The sequence below is a fragment of the Phasianus colchicus genome, chromosome 19 (assembly GCF_987193195.1).
Source record: "Phasianus colchicus chromosome 19, bPhaCol1.hap1.1, whole genome shotgun sequence".
Classification (NCBI taxonomy): Eukaryota; Metazoa; Chordata; class Aves; order Galliformes; family Phasianidae; genus Phasianus; species Phasianus colchicus.
Genome location: NC_143454.1, coordinates 3,877,221 through 3,899,738, shown reverse-complemented (window position 1 = coordinate 3,899,738; position 22,518 = coordinate 3,877,221). Strand labels below are relative to the sequence as shown.

General features: G+C 41.0%; 1 protein-coding gene across 4 annotated transcripts in view; it reads right to left on the bottom strand.

Moving 5' to 3' along the window:
* Window positions 1-22,518, bottom strand: part of PNPLA7 (patatin like domain 7, lysophospholipase) — a 116,685-nt gene that overhangs the window by 74,348 nt on the left and 19,819 nt on the right. For 3 of the 4 annotated variants that reach the window (XM_031601531.2, XM_031601532.2, XM_031601534.2), the window contains 6 exons: window positions 18,109-18,209; window positions 17,096-17,254; window positions 13,373-13,450; window positions 12,352-12,557; window positions 7,543-7,674; window positions 6,180-6,303 (listed from right to left, as the gene is read on the bottom strand). In XM_031601531.2, coding sequence (XP_031457391.2) covers window positions 6,180-6,303; window positions 7,543-7,674; window positions 12,352-12,557; window positions 13,373-13,450; window positions 17,096-17,254; window positions 18,109-18,209 — 800 coding nt within the window. The remainder of the gene's footprint in view (window positions 1-6,179; window positions 6,304-7,542; window positions 7,675-12,351; window positions 12,558-13,372; window positions 13,451-17,095; window positions 17,255-18,108; window positions 18,210-22,518) is intronic. The other variant, XM_031601535.2, reaches the window with a different exon arrangement.

The following is a 22,518-nucleotide window of genomic DNA, read 5'->3' as shown; positions in this document are numbered from 1 at the left end:
GAAAAGCATCTGCAAGCATAGTGCCACTGAAAGGCACTCAGCACATTCCTGTTACAACTGAATGGTGCTCGAACATCAGCAATAGAAGGAGAGAACAGAGCACAGTGACCTGCTCAAATACCTTCTAACAAGGGTAAGGTCTGATTGCCTTCGACTCAGCTGCACATCACAAGAACAGCAAACCTAACTGCAACTTCAGCAACATCCTTCCCCATCCTTCACTGCTGACTCTTTCTCCACAAATACTGTTTCTTACCTCCGCTTCCTGCTGTTTGTGAGCCTCCAAGTACTGCCATGATGGAAGGGATCCTATTTCTCTCCCTTGCTTAATGTCACTTGCCAAAATGACAAGTTGTAAGAAAAGAAAAAAAAAAATTTTTGCTAACAACTTCTGCATGTATTTTGCAAAGGTTGAAGGAGACGTGGTATCAACTACTCACACCACTCGCAAACCAGCTTAGTTTGAGATGCAGTGTTCCTCAGAATGGAAAGGAGAAAGGAGCAGAACACGGGAAATGTGATATAGTCCTGAAGAGGTGTCCAGAAGTTGTACTGGAGTTAGTTGATAGATGGACAATAGCCATGACATAATGAAAAGGAAGTCTGTCTGGAAGAAGGGAGACATGAAAGAATGGTGGTTTGATGAAAGAAGTCCCCTCTCTGAAACTCAGCAGGTCACCACCCCATTGCTACCTGCCATCACAGACCTAATTTCTCTCAAGAGCACTTGGCTAAGGAGCTTTATTGGAGGCACCTCCAAAACCAAATGACTTCCTCTCAAAGTATCAACACCAGAAAAATTAACATCAGACCCTGTGTTCTTTGCATTATTACTTATTACTGTTAATAAGGCGTCTAAACTGCACCACAACCACCTTCAGCTATGGTCTCCTGCTTACATCAGCTGTCAGAACTTCATAGAATCACAGAAACACAGAATGGCCCGGGTTGAAAGGGACCCCAAGGATTATGAAGCTCCAACCCCCTGCCACATGCAGGGCCACCAACCTCCACATTTCATAGCAGCCCAGGCTGCCCAGGGCCCCATCCAACCTGGCCTTGAACACCTCCAGGGATGGACGGGGCATCCACAGCCTCTCTGGGCAGCTGTTCCAGCACCTCACCACTCCCATAGTAAAGAACTTGAGTCAAATCAAGATAAAATACGAGTTGCGGAAGATAAAAGAATAAATTGTGGCAGGCATGAGAACCTGAAAAATATACACTATTCAACAGCTCCCACCATGAAGAAGCCCTGGGAAATATCTGGGAAGGTGAGGTCCAGCAGGCTCAGAGCAATGACTTCCCTTCAGCCAAGAACATCTCTAAGGTAGGTCTGGAAATCAGGACACTGAGCTTCTAATTTCAGTCTGACACAAATTCAGCTGTGCAAGTGTGAGCTCATTTCTCAGAGCTTCCCATGTCTCATTTCTCCACCGGTAAATGCTGCTATCTTTGTTTTTCTTTACAACTTCACACCTAAGATACTAGGCAAAAAATAATTTTAGTAACATATTACCAAGACAGGCGGTGCAAGAGATGGCAAGAGAACACCTCCCTCCAGACCCACGTGTTCCAGCTCAATACCAAGCGACTCCTGGACCTCATCCACCTCCAGTTTCCACAGATACAGGCTGTGCACAGAGCGCCTGAGGTGCCATTAATCCTGAATTAACCTCTCATTTTTCAGTGCCTTAAAGCTTAGGAACTAAAGAATTCATGGTTTGAATATAATCACATGCAAGTAATAAGGGAAAAAAATCTTCCACTTGCAAATTAGCAATGGAACCAGCACTGACAGACTGAAACTTGCCTGGTTTTAGTGCTGTTGTTGAGGGTAAAATGCTATTCAGTGAGCTCGGTGCTGCTGAGAGCAGGCAGTGTATGGCAGCATTAATACTGATAAGGAATAAAAGCCTGACAAGTGTAATCCTGATACCGGTGTTCCCTTTGAGGATTACTCAGCAATTAAACATTTCTAACAGTGGTACATTTCAAAAAGGACAGCGCTCCAAACCCCTGAGGAAATCAGAAGCCATTTACAGATTATCTTGGGTTTTAACTTTTTAGAGAGAAAAAAAAGCCATGCACGCTGAGCTATGTTAACATTAACGAGATGAACAGCTCAGCACCTAAAAACACTTGCAACAGCCATTATTTCTGGAGTGTAGAGCACGATTTCCTGCACAGCACAACTGGTGCGGTACGCTGCAGCACTGGCAGTGCATCTCCTTGTGCTGCCCTGCAGGGAGAACAGCAGTGCACAAATGCCTTTCTGCACTTGTTTTGCTACCCACAACTGAATGAAATCCTCCAAGTAAGAAGGGATGTTCTGAGTCTTAGAGAAGGGCAGGAAGGATCTTGAAGTAACCAAAACGCTGCAGCAAATTCCCCAGCAGGGCATTTCTGACAGCCAGCTGGTCTCCTGGTAAGATGCAGCAGTTTCCTGGAGCAGGTGGCTACAGATAAGTCTAGCTACAAGGCATGCAACAGCCCCACTTTTAAACATACTAAAAGCTCAACAGCTGCCACCGACTCCCCTGCGAGCTGCCTGCTATTCAGTCATCTTAGAAACACTGTGGTTTTTCTTCAGGAACTCACTTAAAACAAAATGTTAACTTTCATAAAAAGCTAATTACATTGAAGGTTCCATCCTCATCCAGATATTTGAAGGGAGCAGGCAGAATACAAATAGCTTTTCTTTGGCAGATTATTCTGCAGGATAGCGTTAGTTTGTTTTGTTTTCCCTCCTCCTCCTCCTCATCTAGCAATGCCAGTCCAACAACACAAGAAGCAAGAAACACCCACCTCAACCCATGCTTGGGGTTGTAATCCCACAGCCTACCTGGGACTGTAAAAAAAAAACAACAAAAAACAAACAAAAAAAATCAATATGAACCCACACACAAATAAAGAAACAACAAAAAGCACAGAAGAACTCTTCTGAGCTCCTCTCAGTCTCATGAGCTGTGCTGGAGCCAATGCTACATGTCAACCAATGAGCCAGTTTGCCTGATACCACCAGGCATAATGAACATGCAAATGACAAGGAATCCTCCTTCTCAAAAAAAATCCATGAATGAGATCAAAATCAAGAGTAAAAACTTCGATATGCAGCAGTTGACCAAGATCAGAACTAAAAAGACCCAATACGGCATTTTAAACAACTAGTGAGGAGAATCCCTAGCACCAAACACAGCAGAATTAGAGTTTAATTTCCTCTGGAGGACAGCTGGGCATAGGTGAGCCAATGCCAGCAGAGGTACCCTTTAGCTCAAATAACTTCTTTATAGCTTCATTAACTGTTAACAACCCAAGGTTTTTCACAAGCTCATCTGTAGGAATTAGCACCAGCAAGTTAAAAGAGTCTCCCCCAGAAGGGTCAAACCAGAGCCTCGACACAACAGCACTGTCACAAACTGTATTTAAACATGAGGGGATTACTGAGTAGATTCATCATTGCCCACTGGAAACCAGACAGAAGGCTTTCAAACAAGTTCTGATATTACCTGATACAGCAGCCAGAAGTGCCCATCAGTGGGATGAGCAGCAGAAAGCAGCTGGCAGAGTCCCTCTAGGAGGGCTCCCATCTTCCCCACACACAACTACTCAAGGAAACTCCAAGTAACAACAGGAGGAAAGCAAATTTCAGTTTCTAATCCGTTCCTCTCTCCTCAAACTGACAGACCTCAGGAACAGATGCCATTGAGTCAGTGCAAAGAACAAAACAGTTTGAGCCACAAGTTAATCCTTGGGAGTGCACACACATGCTTGAAAATTTACATCTTATCTGAAGCCCTTCATGTTTCAGGACTTCACTTCTGAAAGCAGAAAAGACAGATACTCATTTCCTATGCGTATGACACAGAACTTAAAACATATGAGATAAAGGTAAATAAAAATACATCAATTACAAGACTTGTATCTGTAGTTCGTGCACACAGCTCAGAGTGACACGGTGGTCTTGGAGAAGTTTTGGAGATGTACACATCACAGGTTGACCAAACTACCAATACTAAGTACTAATTTGATTCCTGGAAGCACCTAGGCACTTCTAGTGACTTCATTTTCTGGAAAACAAAGAAAAGACAACAACAAAAAAACCTTCAGCACGTTTTTAAAGGCTTATACTAGATCTTGCAGAATGGGATAAACAAATCTCTTTAAAAGGAAAAATGTCATTTTACTAATGCCCTCTGCAAAGAACGACTCCATTAATCTTGGCAATCTTTATAAATCCTCCCCCGTGTTTTCAAAAAACAGGCAGAGCATTGAGATGCATTCAACAAATGGCAGCATGAGTCAGTGGGCCTGGGAACCATGGGTAGGAAGGAGTAGGTGACGTCCATGGAGTCACAGAAGTCTTCAAATGACTCAAGTAATCACTTAGATCCAGAGTAGTTCAGACGTAAGTCGTACGGTATTTCTGCACCCATACCTGGGAAGGGACCCACAAACACAGCACTGCTAGGGCAGACATAGATGGAACCAACCTCTCTTCCCTCAGCAGATAGCTGAGCCACTATGAAACCTTGTGCTGAAGATGGCACCCCTGCTTGCACAGGGAGAGAGAGATTAGACCACATGCTCCATCATCATCATCCAAAACTTCTCTCAGCTGTTTTAACCTGGTAGCTCCAGAAGCCTGGCAGTGGCTGGTGACTATAACCAGTACACAAGAGCTAGGAATTAACAGCAAGGAAATGCCTGACACCTCAAAACTGTCAAAGCCTTATTCACACACTACAATACCTCACACCAGCACAATTAGCCACAAAAGATCTCAGCTTTTGTTCCTGCCAAACCACACCATTTTACTCTTAATGAGGTATCCCAAAGAAACAGTCCCAAAAAAACAAAGAAAACTTGTGAGCTTGTCTGGCTGCAGAAATAGACCTGCTTCTCCAAGCACTGATCCTGTAGAGATAACCTGAACTATTGCTCACGTGTAACTAAAACAGACATGCTGCAGTCACGAGTCCAGAACACATCAAATTCTCCAGGGAATACCACCAGAATTGTTATCACGTTCACTTCAGAACAATATACAACTTAGTTGTAAGTTACCAGGCAAATCAAAGTGAGTTGGGCACACATTAAAAAGGCCCCAAAACTTTGCCCTTGTTATTTGAAATCTTTTTACTTCTCTCAAACAAAACAGCTGAGATGTATTTGCAGCACAGGTCTCTGGTGCTGGGAGCTGACCTCGTCTTACAACACAGACACAGGCCAGTTCTGCAACCCACCTGCATTCAGGAACAACCAATTCTCACATACTGATTGGTAAGCTGGCAGTGACCTCTTCTATGCTGGGAACACAACTTCTGGGTCTTACCTCTACCAAAATCACCACCTTTTGCAATCAGTACGATCTTGAATCAGCTCTCTAAAGGAAAACAGAGGAGGAGTTCTTCCTCTCCCTCTTCACCTCTGTAAAGACTTTCCTCCTGTACTACTAATACCAACTCACGCTTTCTGTATTCAGATAAACCAATTCTGGCTATAAATACTATTAAAACATTTTGTTTTCAACTCAGAAAGTAGAAGGATGGAAAAACAGCCTCAGCATTTTGGATGCCTTCTAGTTTTAAATATAAAATCAAGCAAATTGTGACTACTTATGATGGGGGATTCCCATTTCAATCGTTTCACTAAACCTGAGAAACTAAAACACAAACAGAGGAAATAAATTAAACATGGATAAATACTACAGTTTCGAAATCAAAATTTGTTTCAGTACTGTACAGTTTCTTACCAGTCTGATGAAGCCCTGAAATTAGCTCTGCTAACTCAAAGGACGTTAGTCTAGATGAATCCAGTGGCCCAAGCCAACTCAATCTTTCTATGATACTAAATTTATTCAATCAGTATTTAGTGCACATTCCTACAGTTCTTTCTGAATTATTTTAACAGCTGCATTCCTCGCACTGTGGAAACAAATGTAACCCACACTAGAAAAACAAAACAAGTGTTGCCTGGGGATTTTTGTTCATCTGTGAGGAGAAGGTTTTATTTTTTTCCCTCTTTAAACCACGTTTCATCATACGAATTTCCAGATAGAAGCAACTTCATCTTCTCAACTTGTGAAAAGTCTACCACCTGATGAGAGTATGAGTGTTTTGTGTGGGGCAATACCACTTTCTCAGCTGAACCATTCGTTCTCCAAACCTGACTCTTACCACTCCAATTAAGTCTCCTCGGCCATATTCACCAGTCAGGTGTTTCTTTCCATCATCCATCCGTATGACGGAGCGCAGTCGTCCGTTCAAGACGATGTATGTGCAGTCTGACTTGTCACCCTGCCTAGAGAAAGAACAATCAAGTGAACTATCACTGCTCAGCAAATGCATCCCAAGTCTTCATCTCTTCTTAATAAGCTTAGAGACCACGAGAAAAAAAGTTTAATCAACATTTAAACAGAACAAGGAAACAGGAAAGTGAAAAACATCCGTTAAAAAGTGACTTGGACGTAGGTTGAAATGAACAGGCTTTGAACAACTGGATGATGCTGGGTTTGAGCTGGATGATCCAGATATAGATAGCCAAAATGCAAGTGCTCTCTGGAGGAGAGAAGAGGCTCACTGCTGAGTACAGCAGGTGCTTGCTGCCACTGCAAAATTGATATGGATGCACAAAGAAAGTCTGCAGGTCCAAAAGAAAAAAAAAACTTGAGTGGCTCAGCTGAATTTAGATTCAGCTCAGTGCTGTTGATCAGTAAGGTTTTGAAACATCAAGTCTGCAGGACTGAGAATGCTATCTGGCATTCAGATTTCCAGCATAACACAGCACATGGACCACATGCAATGCTTCTGTAGTAGAATTAAAATTAATGCACGGAATTCCAAAAGCTTTTAACAAGATCTTAACTACCACATCTGTTCTGACACAGAAAGTAATGACAAACTTCCACTAGCATCAGTGCTGCAGGAATTGTAATACACATTAAAATTACAGTTATATGGTACACATACTAAATTTGACCTTTGCACCACTGCAATCATACAATGACTTAATTGCATCCTAGTACAAAATTCATAAAAACAAGCTTTTCCAAGGAAAACTTCTACCCTGAAACTTAAAATGCAATTCCTGTTTTCAGTTTACTATTAAATATTTCTAAACAAATTCTATTTCAGTTCTGTTGTTTATTTTGGAAAGACCAAAAAACTCTGTGGATGATATTCATGCCCTTGGAAATGCAGAAATTATACCAGAACACACAGCTGGCTGTGTCTTAATCTCTTATGCCACTTTAAAAGCGTGTCAAGATGACACGAAGGATGAGGAAGAGAAGAACTTTAACAACTCCTGGAGACGAGCGACAAAAGCAGTGTTGAAGTGCAATGCAGAAAAAGAAAAATCTCAGCATACAAAAACAGATAAAACCTGATGAAATAGCTGATAAATTGAATCCAAGAGTTTTTATTCCATATATTGCCAAGGAAGCGTAGCTCCTTAACTCTGAAAACCTGAATGTTAGATAATCACAGAATCATTAAGGTTGGATTAAACAAAGAGCATCCAATTTTGTCCGCGTCTTACCTGTATACAGCTCGTCCAGCCTCAACTTCCATCCAATCCAGGGCAAAGTCAATTTGCCTCACAAAGGAGGACATTCTCTTTACAACAGTGTGGGCCACGCCGAGCACAACACTTGGCTGCTCTCGCATTATCCTAGAAGATGAGAAGCATTATTTAAATACTTCCCAAAGGAAGAAATAGGTACACACACAACAATCCAGGCAGAGGTGGGTGAGAGCTAGCTCTTGTTTCTGAGTAGGAATTTCGAAGACTGGTCCATAAACAACAGACCTGACTCAGGTTAACATTCATGTTGTCCTGAAGATTGTTTCTCTCTGCCATTCTGCACCTCTACATCTCTCAAATGTGCTCTCAGTTTTCCCCCACATGTTATTTCAAAAGTTCCCTTTTCCCTTTGCAAAGACCACAACTAACAAAGCTTCTGATCTTCATACTGAATCTTCTGAGTGACGCTGAAAGGCCCCTAGCATTACATAAACCAGATAATCAAGCACTTCCCTTAGCTGAAAAACATTGGGAATGTTCTGTTAGTGATAAATGCGAATTCTACAGACTGCTAGGCTTGAGGTAAACAGCTCTCACAGACACCAGCAAATGTTTTTCTTTCTTTCCTTTTCGAATGAGGATCACTGTGACCTGGCACCTTCTGAGTAAGCACTCCAGTTCTTACTGAAGAACCACTCCACAGCAGTGAGCTGATTGCACGTTTCTCTAGATGCACACCCATTAGGACATCTTTTCTGTTCCTCTGCAGCATCGAGAGCAATTGAGCTCTTGGAGGATCGTGGCACGTACCATAAAAATGGGCATCTCACAAAGAAGCAGCACAATTCAGTAAGAAACAAGTGGGTAAACATATGCAGAGCCAGTACACAAAGGACAAACACAGGAAGATGACAGTCATGTTAAAGCCACGCATAGGGAGAAAAAAGAAAGTCTGAAATACACAGTATTTTTTTCCTGCATCAGTGTTCCAGACATTCTGCCTAGGAGACCCTGCACGTGGGAATTCTCACTAAGCACAAATGTTTTGAGTGCCACAGTTAACCTTCTTACCCTATAAAACAGAAAGGCAGGGAGAATGGCATGGAAGTAGCACAGGCAGCCTTTGTTCCTCAGCTGAAATACAGCTCGTTGTAACCTAGGAGAATTTAGAGAAAGTCTGAATGCTGACACGTCATCCCTGAATGTGGTATCAAAAGCAGACTCACCGAGAGCTCTTCCCTGCCTGGATGAAGCACAGAAACTGCCCCATAGTGTTTTGAACATGTCAGTTCTACCATTGATTAGTCCAACAGCTGCAGCAAGAGATCCAGAGCTGGCCACCACTGTGCATCAAGTGCAGCATGCATGGGTACCATAGGGAGCTTTCATGTTTATCACACGACCACTCTACTTATCCAGTTCCTCAAGGTCCTCTTTTTACAATAATAAAGTTTAGAATTTCTTCAACTAAAACCTCTGAATTTGAAACAGAAAAGATTCACAGAATTATATCCCTACTCTGTCTTGAACTCACTATGCTCATGTCTGTGCACTCACACATGCTGCAAGGTGAGCTAAACAACTATTTAAAGTTCAGCCATCAAAACAGGATTACAGAACTGTGAGGCAGCTTTCCTCTCCTGTCCCTTCCATCTTGCCCTGAGGTTTCATGCCCTCACTGTCCCCTACCCAAGATGCCTACAAGACAACCCAGGTTTTGGTAAGCTACTATTGCACTCGCAAGCAATGCGTTACCTTACAGAAGCTTTACCACACTAACAGTGACTTGGGGGAAAGGACAAAGAAACTGGAAAAGGCATCCCAGAATAAACACCAGAATGCAAAAAGCCCTAATCCCTTAATGCACACAAAAATCCCAGTCTACAACAACGCCTTCTCAGCTGCTCTAAAGGTTAAATAAACTCCCTGAAATCTCCTGAATGCTTTAGCTCATTATGTTTACTTTACTAGCTTATTCCACTCTCAAAGTCTCCTCCCACACAGGCTGACTGCTGTGATCAATAAAAGCCATTTATACCTTTCCCTCCCTCAAGATATGTATCTTAATACTTAATGCACTCTAAATGTAAACTGGAGAGAGGCTGCTTTTATTCCAGACCTGAGCTGTTTATTATTTCACCGAGTGCTATACAGCTTCAAGAGTATATCAGCATGGAAGGTAACAGTCCACCCTCATGCACAAGACAAGTGGATTTTTCTCTACATTATCAGCTTAGTTTACTTCCTTTTAGGGGGCATTTTCATCTTTCTCTTCTGCTTGGCACATGCCTGGCATGGGGAAAATGAAAAGCCAAAGCTCTCTATTACAAAAGTCTGTTGCTGAAGGATTCCTCTGACAATTATTTGTTAGCAAGCTAACCAACTACCAAAATGAAAGGGCTACTCTGGTGCCTGTGACAGCCTGGGATATATCATGCAGATATTCTTGTGGCTGTGGATGCGATTTGATGCTCAGCTTGGCTAGCAATACAAAATAAAAATCGAAGCACTTCAACTTCTCTGGCAAACATACGTGATTAGACTCCAAACTGTGAAATCCACTGAAGGAAAAGTGTGACAGAGTCCTACTCCCAGTACTGAGGAATCTGAGCATATTCCTCAAGAGAGCCTCGGTTACATTATTCACCAGAAGACACCAGCAGTTGCAGTGCAGGCACTGTACTTTTAGCAAAAGAGCAAAACATTTAAGGTATAAACTGTATAATTAGCTTGTGTCACCCCTGTACTTATTTAGGCACATTAGCATCACATGAAAGTCTCCTGCTGCAAGGTTTCAGTGAAAAGGACTTCATCTCTTGTGCAACATCCAACCTGCAATTCTGCACCCTGAGCTACTTCCATTTCTGTGCTGTTTGCCTGACAGCCTCTATTGACCATGTTCTTTCTGCTTCACCTTCTCATTAACCACTGAGAAAAAACAGCCAGTGTTCTGGGACAGCTCAGAGAAAGAGTAATGTATGTGACAAGAAAGGAAGAAAGAGTTGTTGGAGAACAATGGGAATAATGAAGGTTCTGGTCAAATTACTTCTGGTCAGTAAGATCAGATCACAAAAACATATAACTCAAACCTGCAAGATTCTGAGAGAAAGCCTATGATTGCAGGACTACACACAAAACGTTTGCATAAAAAGTGAGAAATAAAGCTTTAGCAACAAGTCTCTTTTCTCAGAGAATTTGAAGCAAAAATAAAACAGATGATGAAGGCAGATGCTTGTGAAAGACTCTCTGCAATGACATTTTTAAATATGGGAACAAGAGTTAGAAATGACTTCATGAAAAACCGTGATGATTGAATGCTGAAAGATTCATAGAGACAGTAAAATACAGTGAATGGGCAACAACATTTTAAAGAGAAAAAGAAAGATATGGAAAGGTCCACAAAATGATGACAAGGTGGTACTCTGTTGTGTTAGAGATCACTGACAGATTCATGGAAGCAAAAATGGAAGCTGACATAAACAAAAGACAACTCAGTTCTTAGTAGATAAGAAGGGAAACATCACAAAAATGCTCTCAAGCAAATAAGAGAGTCTGCCCAGGACTCTATCAGATATCAGAACTGCAGAAGAGAGGAAAAAGGAAGAAATTTGATGGTTGGCTGAGAATACAAAATGTAATTTCCAGTTAAGAACAAGTAGGAAAACAATAAAGAACTAAAAGTTCAGTGGAAACGTATCTAATACTTCATGGGATGGGACAACAGGGGAGTACCTATCAGAAATTAAACCAAATATTTGATATCCAACACACAGGCTTGCAAATATAGAGCTGATCAACCAAGAGCAGTGTATTCAGTTTTGCAGAATACAATCTTTTGCCTGAGGTAGAAAGACAAGGCTACAGAATAAGACTCCGGTAGAAATTATTAGGAACACAAACACACAATTAAAATTACTTAGAAAGTAAAAAGTACACAGAACTACATAACATAGTAGCAGCCTAGAAAAGACAACTTGAAGAAGCCCGACTCCAAACTGATAGCACACCCAAGAAGTAGCTGAAGAAGTAGTTTAGAAATTGAGGTATTTGATTAAAATCATGTTTGTGAACTATTGTCTTAACAATAGCTTCATAGATACATTGTAGAATCAAGAACACTCATCACTGATACAAGACACTGAGACTAGCCACAGACATTTACCAGTGGTGGGTGTGTCTGGGTGAGGGTTTTAACTACTAAATATCATCACTCACTTTAAGTCAAAAGTCAAGTATTATTTCCAGAAAGGAATCCATTTTGCACAGGAGCATTATTCTTTGACCTGTGCTGTTGGTGAGCACTGTCACCTATAGTTACACCAAGACCAGTCACTCACAACACCTACCTGGGCCAATCAACTCTGATGGAGTCAGAAAGAGTTGAGAAAGAAAGAGAACTGATATGGTTCTCCAGCAAAAAAGGAATCACGTGCTCAGGAAAATGGCCTGACAAAAAAGTGCTTAAGCCAGCAAAGAACAGTCTCTGGCCGGATTCACTTATTTGGATTATTAAGCCTGTGAATCTCAGGCCATAAATCACAGCCCACAGGGCAAAATGCTCTGTAAACCTAGAATGAAGGAGATAATCACCATTTAATAGTGCCACGTTCCTTGCATTACCTCTTGCTGAAGATAAAAAACCTACTGATAGATGGGTCAGAGCTCATCTGAGCATTTAAAAGCTCACATAAGTTTTCTTGAGTCACTACAAGTTGTACTGTTGTAGAATTGCACTGTACATACATTAATCACTCACTGTTGGTTCAAAAGAGTCATAAAATACATTTCAAAAAATTAAATACTAGTTTCCATGGCAGAACTTACTCATAGAAGTGGGACTTGGAAATAGACAGGAAGATGCAGTCTCGATTGGCCTTGATGCTGAAAATCAGTGGTTCCCCAGTGAGAACAGCAAGCTGGCCCACGAGTTCTCCTGGGTGAGTAATGAACAGGCAGGTGTCCTCCTCAGAGTCGATCTTCTGTTGGTACACGTGAAGCATCCCCGAGACCACAAAGCAAACATTAACATCCTGGAGAAAATGGAGACAAAGCTCAATGAAGTCCCCAAAGATTTCAAAAGCAATTATCACAATGAAAGTACTATCATGGCCAATCTGTTTTCCAGAAGGCCCTCTGCAGCTTTTAAACCGTTAGGTGAGAAAGTAAAATACGACAGTGAATTATTAAAAGGTTATGAATATTTAAAACTAAATGGCCACAATATTGAAAAATGTGTTTCTCTTTGCACGGTTATGAAAAATTGAATCTTCATCTGGAAGAGCTCAAGAAATAAAAACAGGATTGGGAATGGAAATAGTGGGGTAATCACTGCAGCACAGTGAGAGATACTGCAGTTCAGCAAAACAGAATATAGCAGCATTCTAGTTGTGCCTGCCCCTCATTTGCTTTGCATAAGCTTGTCTATTTCCATTGTGTTATTATAAACACATTATATCCTGAACATACTTTGCTAAAAACAAATAACATGGAGTAATAACACCAAGGCCTGCAGCACAAAGCCTGTAAAAAAAATATGAGGGGAAAAAAAAAAAAAAAAAAAAGAATAAAAAGCTGTTTGGCCAGCATACCTGTTCATGAAGGGGCAGAAAAAGGTAAAAAGAGGAGTACAAGATTTTCACTGAAGCTCTGGCCACACTGTTACTCTGCATATGAGGAGAAGCTGAGAGCTGGGATTGCTTGGTAATAAGAAGGCTTGGGATAGGCCAAGGTGAGGGAGCATTTTTGTTCAGAGTCTTTGTCTTTTCCTCTCCTATGGTGGGAACAAAAGATCAAACCAGACCCTTGTGTTCTCTCTCCCCCCCACTGCCAGAGGGTGCTCACCCACCTGATCTCCCTGCCTTGACAGCACAGTCCCAGCAGTAACCTGATGCAGTGTCACTCTGTCATTCAGCAAGGAAGGATCCTGGAGAAAGGGATGGAGAAATGCAATTTATTTGTTGGTTCCCTGGTAAAGATTCAATGTGAGGATGTATTTAAACAAAGAAAATTGGAAATATAATTCCTGAAAGATGATATTTTAAAGTATGTTACCTTCCTCAAAATATCATAATTATTGTATTTCTCTATCCAAGAGTCATTTCTTCCAGAAGCAAAAAAGTTCAGTTCTTTTCTGTTCACCAAACTTAAACTCTAAGTGAATTTGTATCTTCCCCTTGTGCCCCCAGACTCCTGTAGAGTATATAATGGAAAGTGACCTGCATTAGAGCCCCGAAAATCATAAAACACCATTTTGAGAAGGAGGTAAAAGCAGAAGAGAATGGTCTACGTCATGGAGGAACAGGACACAATGAGCCAGCACTCAGTGCTCAGCCAGAGCCCCTCCCTTGTCACACACCTCTGCTTCAGCTCAAAGAGCCACCCATCCTATTTGGCATCCTGCATATTGTTGAGAACCAAACCTGAACACTTCAGGACTCCTTTGCTTCAGCAAAACCTTCCAACCTACCCCAACCAGCACACCTTCCACAGCTCAGCATTCTGTTATCCTCATCAGAACAGGCAGAGCAAATCCTGGCTCTTGAGTCACATTAGCAGTGCTTTAGCCTCTAACAGCAAGAGCTGGAAGCACACTGACATACAATTCAGGGCATGCAGGCATAACAACTTGCCTACAAACATTACCTTATTGCAGCTGAGATGTGAACACTTTGCCATTGTAACTGCCATGGCAGGCTTTTATAACTTTCAGTTGAGAAAAATAGAGCAAGAAAAATAATCAGATTTTTTCTTTACACCTACAGCTGATAAGAAGAACAGATTTTCATCGAAAAAAAAAAGTTTTATTGAAACCAAACTGTTTCATGGGAACATATCCAATAAAAATAACCCAAGCACTTGTCAAAATATTTCAGTTCAGCAATATCAACTCAACTAATTCCCGTTTTTTTTTTGCCTATATTTACATTTATGGTTGTATAGGATTACCTATCCTTATATAAAATACTTAATTATGAAATTATCCCACAGTAAAGACACAAAGGCTCCCTAACCAGACTTACTTATAAACTGTCATTGCTTTTTTTTGGCTGCATTAGCTCTAAGAATCCTTACAAAGATGTTCTTCCTATGTAAGACTACTGAAGTACTGAAATAGGTTGCAACCAAAGCTGTGAAGCCCTTGTCACCACAGATCATTAAGAACAGTTTAGACAAAACCAGGAATGACTTAGTGTTTGATTCTGCACAGAAGACAACTTAGCAACCCCCAAGCTGTCCTTGAAATCTTACTTTTGGCATTACCTCTCTGATGAGGCAATAAAAGAGTTGACAAACAGGAATCACAGACAAGATCCATCTCCCCTTTCCAACAGAGAAGACCAGCAAATCCAAGTCCAGCATTGCACAGTTTTGTAGCTTGAGCTGAACAAAGTTCCTTGCATCAACCTCCTCCACACCAGCTCCCAGCCAGAAGCTTGTAAAGAAAGTTTCTAACACAACAGAGTGAATTTCACAGCGAGGCTCTACCTTTCTGTTACCATAATAGACAATATATTAGTAGAGGTTCATGATACAGAAGTGAAAACACAAACCACTTATAAAGGAAAGCAGTAATTAACTGGGACAGACTTTTTTTCTTTTTTGGTTAAGAAAATGACTCAATTCCCATAAAACTCATGCAGAAGATATGCCTTCCAGCATCATTTAACTCCTAACTTCAGATAAAGCCAAGCATATACAAGAGTTGTAGCAGACTGAAAAGAGCCCATGACAAACTGCCAAGGAATTCAAGTTATTTAATACAAAGGAAAAACATTTGAATTATGTAGTCATGTAACTAAGGGTCATTTGAAATAATACTGCCACTCCACCATATTATCTCTTCTTCTCTCTCAGTATCACGATATGAAAAAAAGCAGCACCATCTGCCATCAAAACATCGATTTTATTCACTGCAATTGGCTGCTCTGAAAAACAGCATCTCAAAATGCCTCCAGTCAGCTAAGAAATAAAATACCTGAGCTCATTTAAGAGAAGAGCTCCAACAATTCAGTTTTCATTGGTGTAAATATATTGAATATAAATTTTACAGAGTTAGTTTTCTTCCACTGCCCGTGGAAGAATCAACTTGTGCTACACCATACAGGAGAAATTAACCATGACCTTTAAACAACGTTTCCAGCATTTAGCTATGTAGCAGCAGATTCTTATCTTGTGAAACCAGAGTTGCTATAATATCAAGAGTTCAAAAAGCCTACCCTATTACATTATCATTTAGATCTTCATGTTAAAAGATTGCCTGTTAGACTATTCCAATTAACTTCAACTCTAATCGCTTAGCTGTTAATTACTCAAAGATTTTGCCTAGGTTCAAAAATGCATGTTTGAATGTTTTGCACTTGGTAGCTTCAGTGATTTTGGAATTTTTGCTTGGGATCTGAAATGGCAAAATAGGAAACTACCAGCTGCATGCTGGACACACAGTGTTTATGCAAGCAAAGCCTGAGAACAGCCTTAACAAGAATGCAAGGCTGAACAGAGCAGATGAAAGCATACAGTTCTATTTTACTCAAGTTGTTACACAAATTTCCTGTAGAACAGGTTGTCATTTTTCATGCTGACAAAGGCTTGAAAAGTTGAACATGTGTCTTAAGACAGTTCTGCTGGAGACTAACAGACAGTACTGAATGTCTGAGTAAAACCAGCAACAACACAGAGCATGCATCTCAAGTCTCACTACCTCATGAGAGATCATGAACAAGATTTTGAATTTGTGAGAGAAATATGTCAGAAATCCACAAGAAACACGAGAATCCAGAACTGAAGTACTTGAAATTCTGCTGACAGTAAAGCAGGTGTCATTTGGTGAGAGCTCTTAAACCAGAAGAGGAGGTTGCAGTGGCTGTGCCAAAGCCTCTGGCAGCATCAGTGCATAACAGTTACTAAAACACACTGCAATAAATGTAGGATATCCGTGATCAATTTAGACAGCTGTACGATTTTCAAATTGTGTGATTAGCTCCATCAACAGACACAACTCCAAAGCAATGAAATGAAATGCAACTGGAATCATAGGAACAGTGAAAACGGACAGTCTTGTTCATTCTGAACATGAAGGTGACAAGGAAAGGTGAATTCAATAATGACAACTGTGAGGGCATCAGGCACTTAAAACCTGGAACAGACATGGCACACAGTCACTGTTATGAAATGCATTCATAGCCGACGGCCAAACACAGACATTCAGTTCTGAAATCAAATGAGACACTTAGGTGCAATGCCAAGAGGATTAATAGATCTAGGCACTGCCCGAATGCCTTCATATAGCTTATTCACACAGTATACAAGGGCATGAAATTACAGTGTGGCAGAAATTGCACACTTCTCATATGCACAAATGTGTGCACAGTGAGAAAAAATTCATGCAGTGCACTTCAGTACGGGCTTTTCAAACAGCCGAATAATTCAGATTTATTTCAGTCCCACTAATAACATCAACAGAACAGAGAATAAAACATTCAGCTGGTCCATAGCGTAGCTGGGAGACAATTTACTTTCTAATGCCTGGCAGAATGAGATGAAAAGCCTTTTTTTCCCTGCAATAACTTACATCAAGTTTCATCAAGGTTGAAAGGTCTTTCTTCGCTGCTTCGAAGATGGCATTGATGGGTTTGCTACTAGAGGATTCCTGTGCAGCAAGCTCACGATCAGTGTAATGGAACACTGCTAAAGGAGTTTTTGTCACTGTCACAGTCTTCTTCAGTATGGACTGCATCAAACAGACAGAAAACAAGCATTCTGAACGTTAAGACTGGCACCTAAGCAGCAAATATTCTCAATATCACGTGTTCTCACAACCACCACAACTGGTGGCCTAAGGAGAGGAGAAAAAAAAAAAAAGAAAAAGGTTGGTTTCCTAAACAGAAACAGCTTCCTAATTGCATTATCTCATTCCTTTATGCAAAGCTTGACATTAGTGAAACAAAGAAACTTACTACAGTTTATGAAAGAGAAAAGTGTGACTTTCCAGAAACTGCCAACTTCATGGAACTCAAACTCCATCAACAAAGCATGCAAAGATGGAGAAAGATAAAGTGACCATTGGGGGCAAACTGAGACACAGTTTCTTCTCAGATTCTGGTTTTAAAAGTTTTATGGTCCCAGAATATTCCTGTGCTCTAATTTCCAGATCAGTCTTTGTAAATAAAGCACAAGAACAGATTTATAAATCACGACTGAAAGTCTGACAGGAAGTTCACAGGTTTATACAAGTCCTTAATTCCTTGCTGTACAGTAGTTCTCACTGATACAACATGGTTCCAAACAACCCTCTCCATGAGTCAGAGGAAGGTAATGTCTAAAAATCAAGAAGTTGCAACAGTGACAAGGGAAATTTCCCTTGTCTTGATGAGGAAATCGCCTTTACTACACAGGGGGAATTCCAGAGAGTTTCAAGATTTTCACTAAAAAACCTGAACAGTTACCAAAAACATGCTGCATCCAATACAAGATAAAACAAATGCCACAACTCATACACTGATTAATACATTCAAATTGCTCAAAGGAAGAGTAAGGAGGAACAGTGTGAAAAATATGCTGGATTCTCCAAATGAAACAACACACCTTGCCCACAGCAGGACTGCTGGAAGCCTCCTCTGGGCTGAAGTGCACTCTGGCTCTCTCATATGCCATGCCCATGTCCGACTTCGCACCGCTGGAAGTACCTAGGAGCAACACAATTTTCTTTTCAATATTCCCATGTTTAGAGCACCTTAGAAATACCAAGCAGCATAAAAATTCAAGCAACATTATGTGCATGCTTGTGTATTTCAGAAGTCATGGACTAAACAAAGTGGCACCTTCATGTTCCAATGTATTTCCTGCTTCTGTTTGACCTGTAAGGTCCGATACGAATTTCTGATTTTCCTATTTGAGCTCATGAACACAATATGTACCAAGATTCCCACATCAAAAGATAATCATTCTGGATCTGAAGCTCATCAGGCATCCCCACCAAATTTACAGATTTGCCTCACTGTTTCCAGAAAACAATGCTTTCAAACTTTTGTCTAAACCAAAGAACATTTTATACCCATTGCATTGCAAGTTTTCATAAAGAAAATATTATGATCACCAAGTTCCCCTGGAGCCTCTCCATGAAAATCATTCCCTATGCTTCCATCCATGCCTGAAAGTCATTTGGGATCTTTTCTACAGTTGGTCCAAACTCTCAATGCACCTTGCATTCTCAGAGGCACATAAGGACTCCTCTTGCAGGTCTCACTTCGTGCATACATTGGCAGTCACTCAAAACTTCTGGTCCTTACCTGCTAATGTTTAACACATTTAATTACATTAGCTCCTTGGCAGTTCCAAGCACTTTCTAGGTATTTGTCTGAGACACTCAATAACACAAACATAACTGGAAAGCACTTCTGATTAATTACCTTAAGCAGGATACCCACATACCAGCCTGATGACTCACACAAAAGTTCAGCTCTGTTAGATAGCTAAGAACCACGCAGAGAATACAGCTTCCTGTAACAAATAAACCTGTAACAACTCCTGTCATATTTCAACATCCAAAAATATCTCAGGAAATAAACTGTTTTCACAAAAGATTCCTATCATAGAGATATTTTTCAGACAAAGAAAGAATCCAACAGTACCAGGGATTCAGACCTGCGCGAGGGAAGTCCTTTCCATGCTGCCTACAAACATGAACAACTCTTCTGCATGTAATAAATCCACATCAGTCACCAGGATTGTAACATTACAAAATCATCAATCTCCAAACAAAACAAACAAAGAAACAAAAAACCCCAACAAGCTGACCCAAAGATACCACCAGCAAAACTTACAAACCACACAATGAGGAAAAGTGCTCTTCCCACGAGGAACTGAATGTCATACACAGTAGAGATCTATATTGCAACGCTGAAGTCCCCAAATTATTATAAGCAAGAAGTGCTGGGACAGAAGCAGCACTGAACTCCATATGGACTAATCTGACTGCTTGTCAACTATGCTTCCCAGCAAATCATAGTGTCAGCATAAATACTAAGACCCCATACATCAAGTGCATTTTAAATCTAAACACACACTACCCAGCTAAAACCTAAATGATCTGATGAGGGCCATGTAGGATGAAGAACATCATCCACTACTGGCTCTGCATATTCAGAATCAGAGAAAAGAAAAAAAGGAGGGATTCTAAGAGTGAAAGAACGTCTACTAGATTTCTATTCAAAGTAGGAGCCTTTAATCTCAGTCACAGATACAAGCTTCCCACACAGCAATTAATTAAACTGTCTTGTTGCTCAAATGGGAGTTAGGAAGGATATAGCAGAACAAGCTTTAACTAGAACTGTTGACTCAAAAGAACAGAAGGCAGTGGGAAACTCGAGAGTGGAATGCAATCCTGTTTGATGAACACATGCTCACTGGTATCCCACACACTGCTGGCATGGAAGTCACTGCAAAAACAATGGCAACTGACATATTCCTTGGCAGCACTTCAGCTGTCTCTTTCCTTCTGAGCACTCACTCACAGCTACCTGCTTTTCTTAATGCAGGAGACAATAAAGCATCACGTTTCAGAATAAACAACGTATGTCACAGAAAGCAAGGACACCTGCTTACAGCTCCAGAGCAGTTTCTCCCAAACAAGTTTCTTCCCACTAGCACGCAGCAGCTAGAGGCAGTGTGCTTGTGCTCCCAAGCTAGCAGAGCTCTTTCTCATAGGCTAGTCACCTCTTCAGGTGCACCTATTCAGGTGTATCTGTACTATTTCACACTGCATGTTAGGGTTTTAGCTCTGAAGAAAGACAAATCAGTTTTTCTTCTTGATTTAAAAAAAAAAAAAAAGCAACAAATAAAAACACAAAGATAACTGCTATATAACCTGAAAAAATTAGGTCAGGAACACTTATGGCCAGGAGCCATAAGTAATGCTGCTGAAGTTATCACCTAAAAAAGATGCCACTGTTTAATTTAGTTCATCTAATTCTTTTGTCCACCAGTTCAGTTACCCCACGTGACCTAATGATATCTTCCTCCACATAAAGCATCAGTGCACTTAAGGCAGACTGACACGGGTTGGCAGGATTGTATTTCATCACTTACCACCCTCATTCACATAACTGCCACATTTGAAGTCAGCCAGCCAACAAACAAGTCGACATTCAAACCTCAGGAGCAACTGATGCAAAAATGTTTTCTCCAAAATCATTTCTAGCATTTTTTGTTATTTCTAATCAGCCAAGCAAATCAAGGAGATACTATTGAGATAATAGCTCCTGTCTGACTCTAATAAAGGGTATTTCCCTTTCCTCAGAATTAGTAGTCAACATAATCAATATCTCCACAGAGTGCGAATGCACAGCATGGCAGCAGAACAGAATCTGAAATAGGATCACGATATTTTTATTACAGACACCAGAATACCTTCTGTGCAAGTTAAGCAGTGACCATAGCCTAGAAATCAGCTCTGTTAACTGAGGCAAATCATAATTACTCTATCAGATACGCTCTTCAGTCAGGAAAAATTAATTTGCTTTCTCTGCTAAGCTTGGTGTACCCTGACATAACACTTAGGACAGACAGAGGAGAGAGGAAGGACAAATGGACAGTATCACTGTTAAGCATGCAGGGATCCTTCCACATAAAAGCTTTTATGCACAGACTCTAACTTAAAACCAGGCTGCATGGGCAGTTTTCACTTAAGAACTGCATTTACCTAGGGGAAAAAGCATCTGTGTTCCAAGACTCAAGTAAGCATTATTTAATTCACCACCAAATCAAGTTTGCTGGTACATTTGCTAACACACAGTGAGAAGCAAATTAGCACATATGAAAATAAAGGCAGACGGCCATGAATCACTTCAATATTTTTTGGGGGGGGGGGGGGGGGGAGGGTTGGACTCAATGATCTCTGGAGGTCCCTTCCAACCCCTACAATTCTGTGATTCTCCCTTTGTTTCCCTGGTTCAGAAAGAAGGTCTGCTGATCACCACAGAATCACAGAATGACCAGGGTTGGAAGGGACCTCAAGGATCATGAAGCTCCAACCCCCTGCCACACGCAGGGCCACCAACCTCCACATTCCATACTAGACCAGCCTGCCCAGGGCCCCATCCAACCTGGCCTTGAACACCTCCAGGGATGGACGGGGCATCCACAGTCTCTCTGGGCAGCTGTTCCAGCACCTCACCACTCTCTCTGTCAAGAACTTCCCCCTGACATCCAACCTCAATCTTCCCTCCCTCAACTTCAAACCATTTCCCCTTGTCCTGCTGTTATTCCTTTGGACAGCAGCAGAGAAGTTACCAAGCCCAGTAAGAACATCATACATTCACATAGCAGAAACTGGAGAGGAAGCAAATAAGTTCTCTATTGTTAAAAATTAACCAAGCTGATAAAAAACCCTCTAGCCTTTCTTCTCTGCTATACATACAGGTAACTTCACTTGCTAGCAAGAAGTGTTAGAAAACTCACCCTGGGGAAATGCCATAGCACTGCAGCTCCCTCATCTTGCCTCCCTTCTCTCTAACTCCACATTCACACTTTCACCTCCCCAGTTATTGAACAGCCACCATAATAAATAAATGTATCTTCTAAAGTATCTGAGATAGCTTTATTCTGACTATTCAGCTTTGTGACTTCTATGTTAACAGTATCTCCATAATCAGTACCGTACCTACGCGTGACCTCCCAAGCATGGTTAGTCTGCTACTCAGCTACCTAGATGGATGCCTTCCTTCCTGAATTCAGCCAAGAAGTTCTAGTTTCTCTGCCTTGAATATAAAGCTAAGCTAAACAACTGTCTCAGAGGAAGACGTTTACAGGACAGACAGCTGAAGCTCACTGAAACAAACACTGTGGGATCAAAACAGCAGAGCATCATAAATGCCTCAACAGTGCATTCAATGATAAATCACCTTTATTACCCACTCTGAAAATATTCCCCTAAAAGCAATAAAGTCACGTTATGTGCTCTTTGGGACAATCAGCCAAGCAAGAGCCATATGTCAT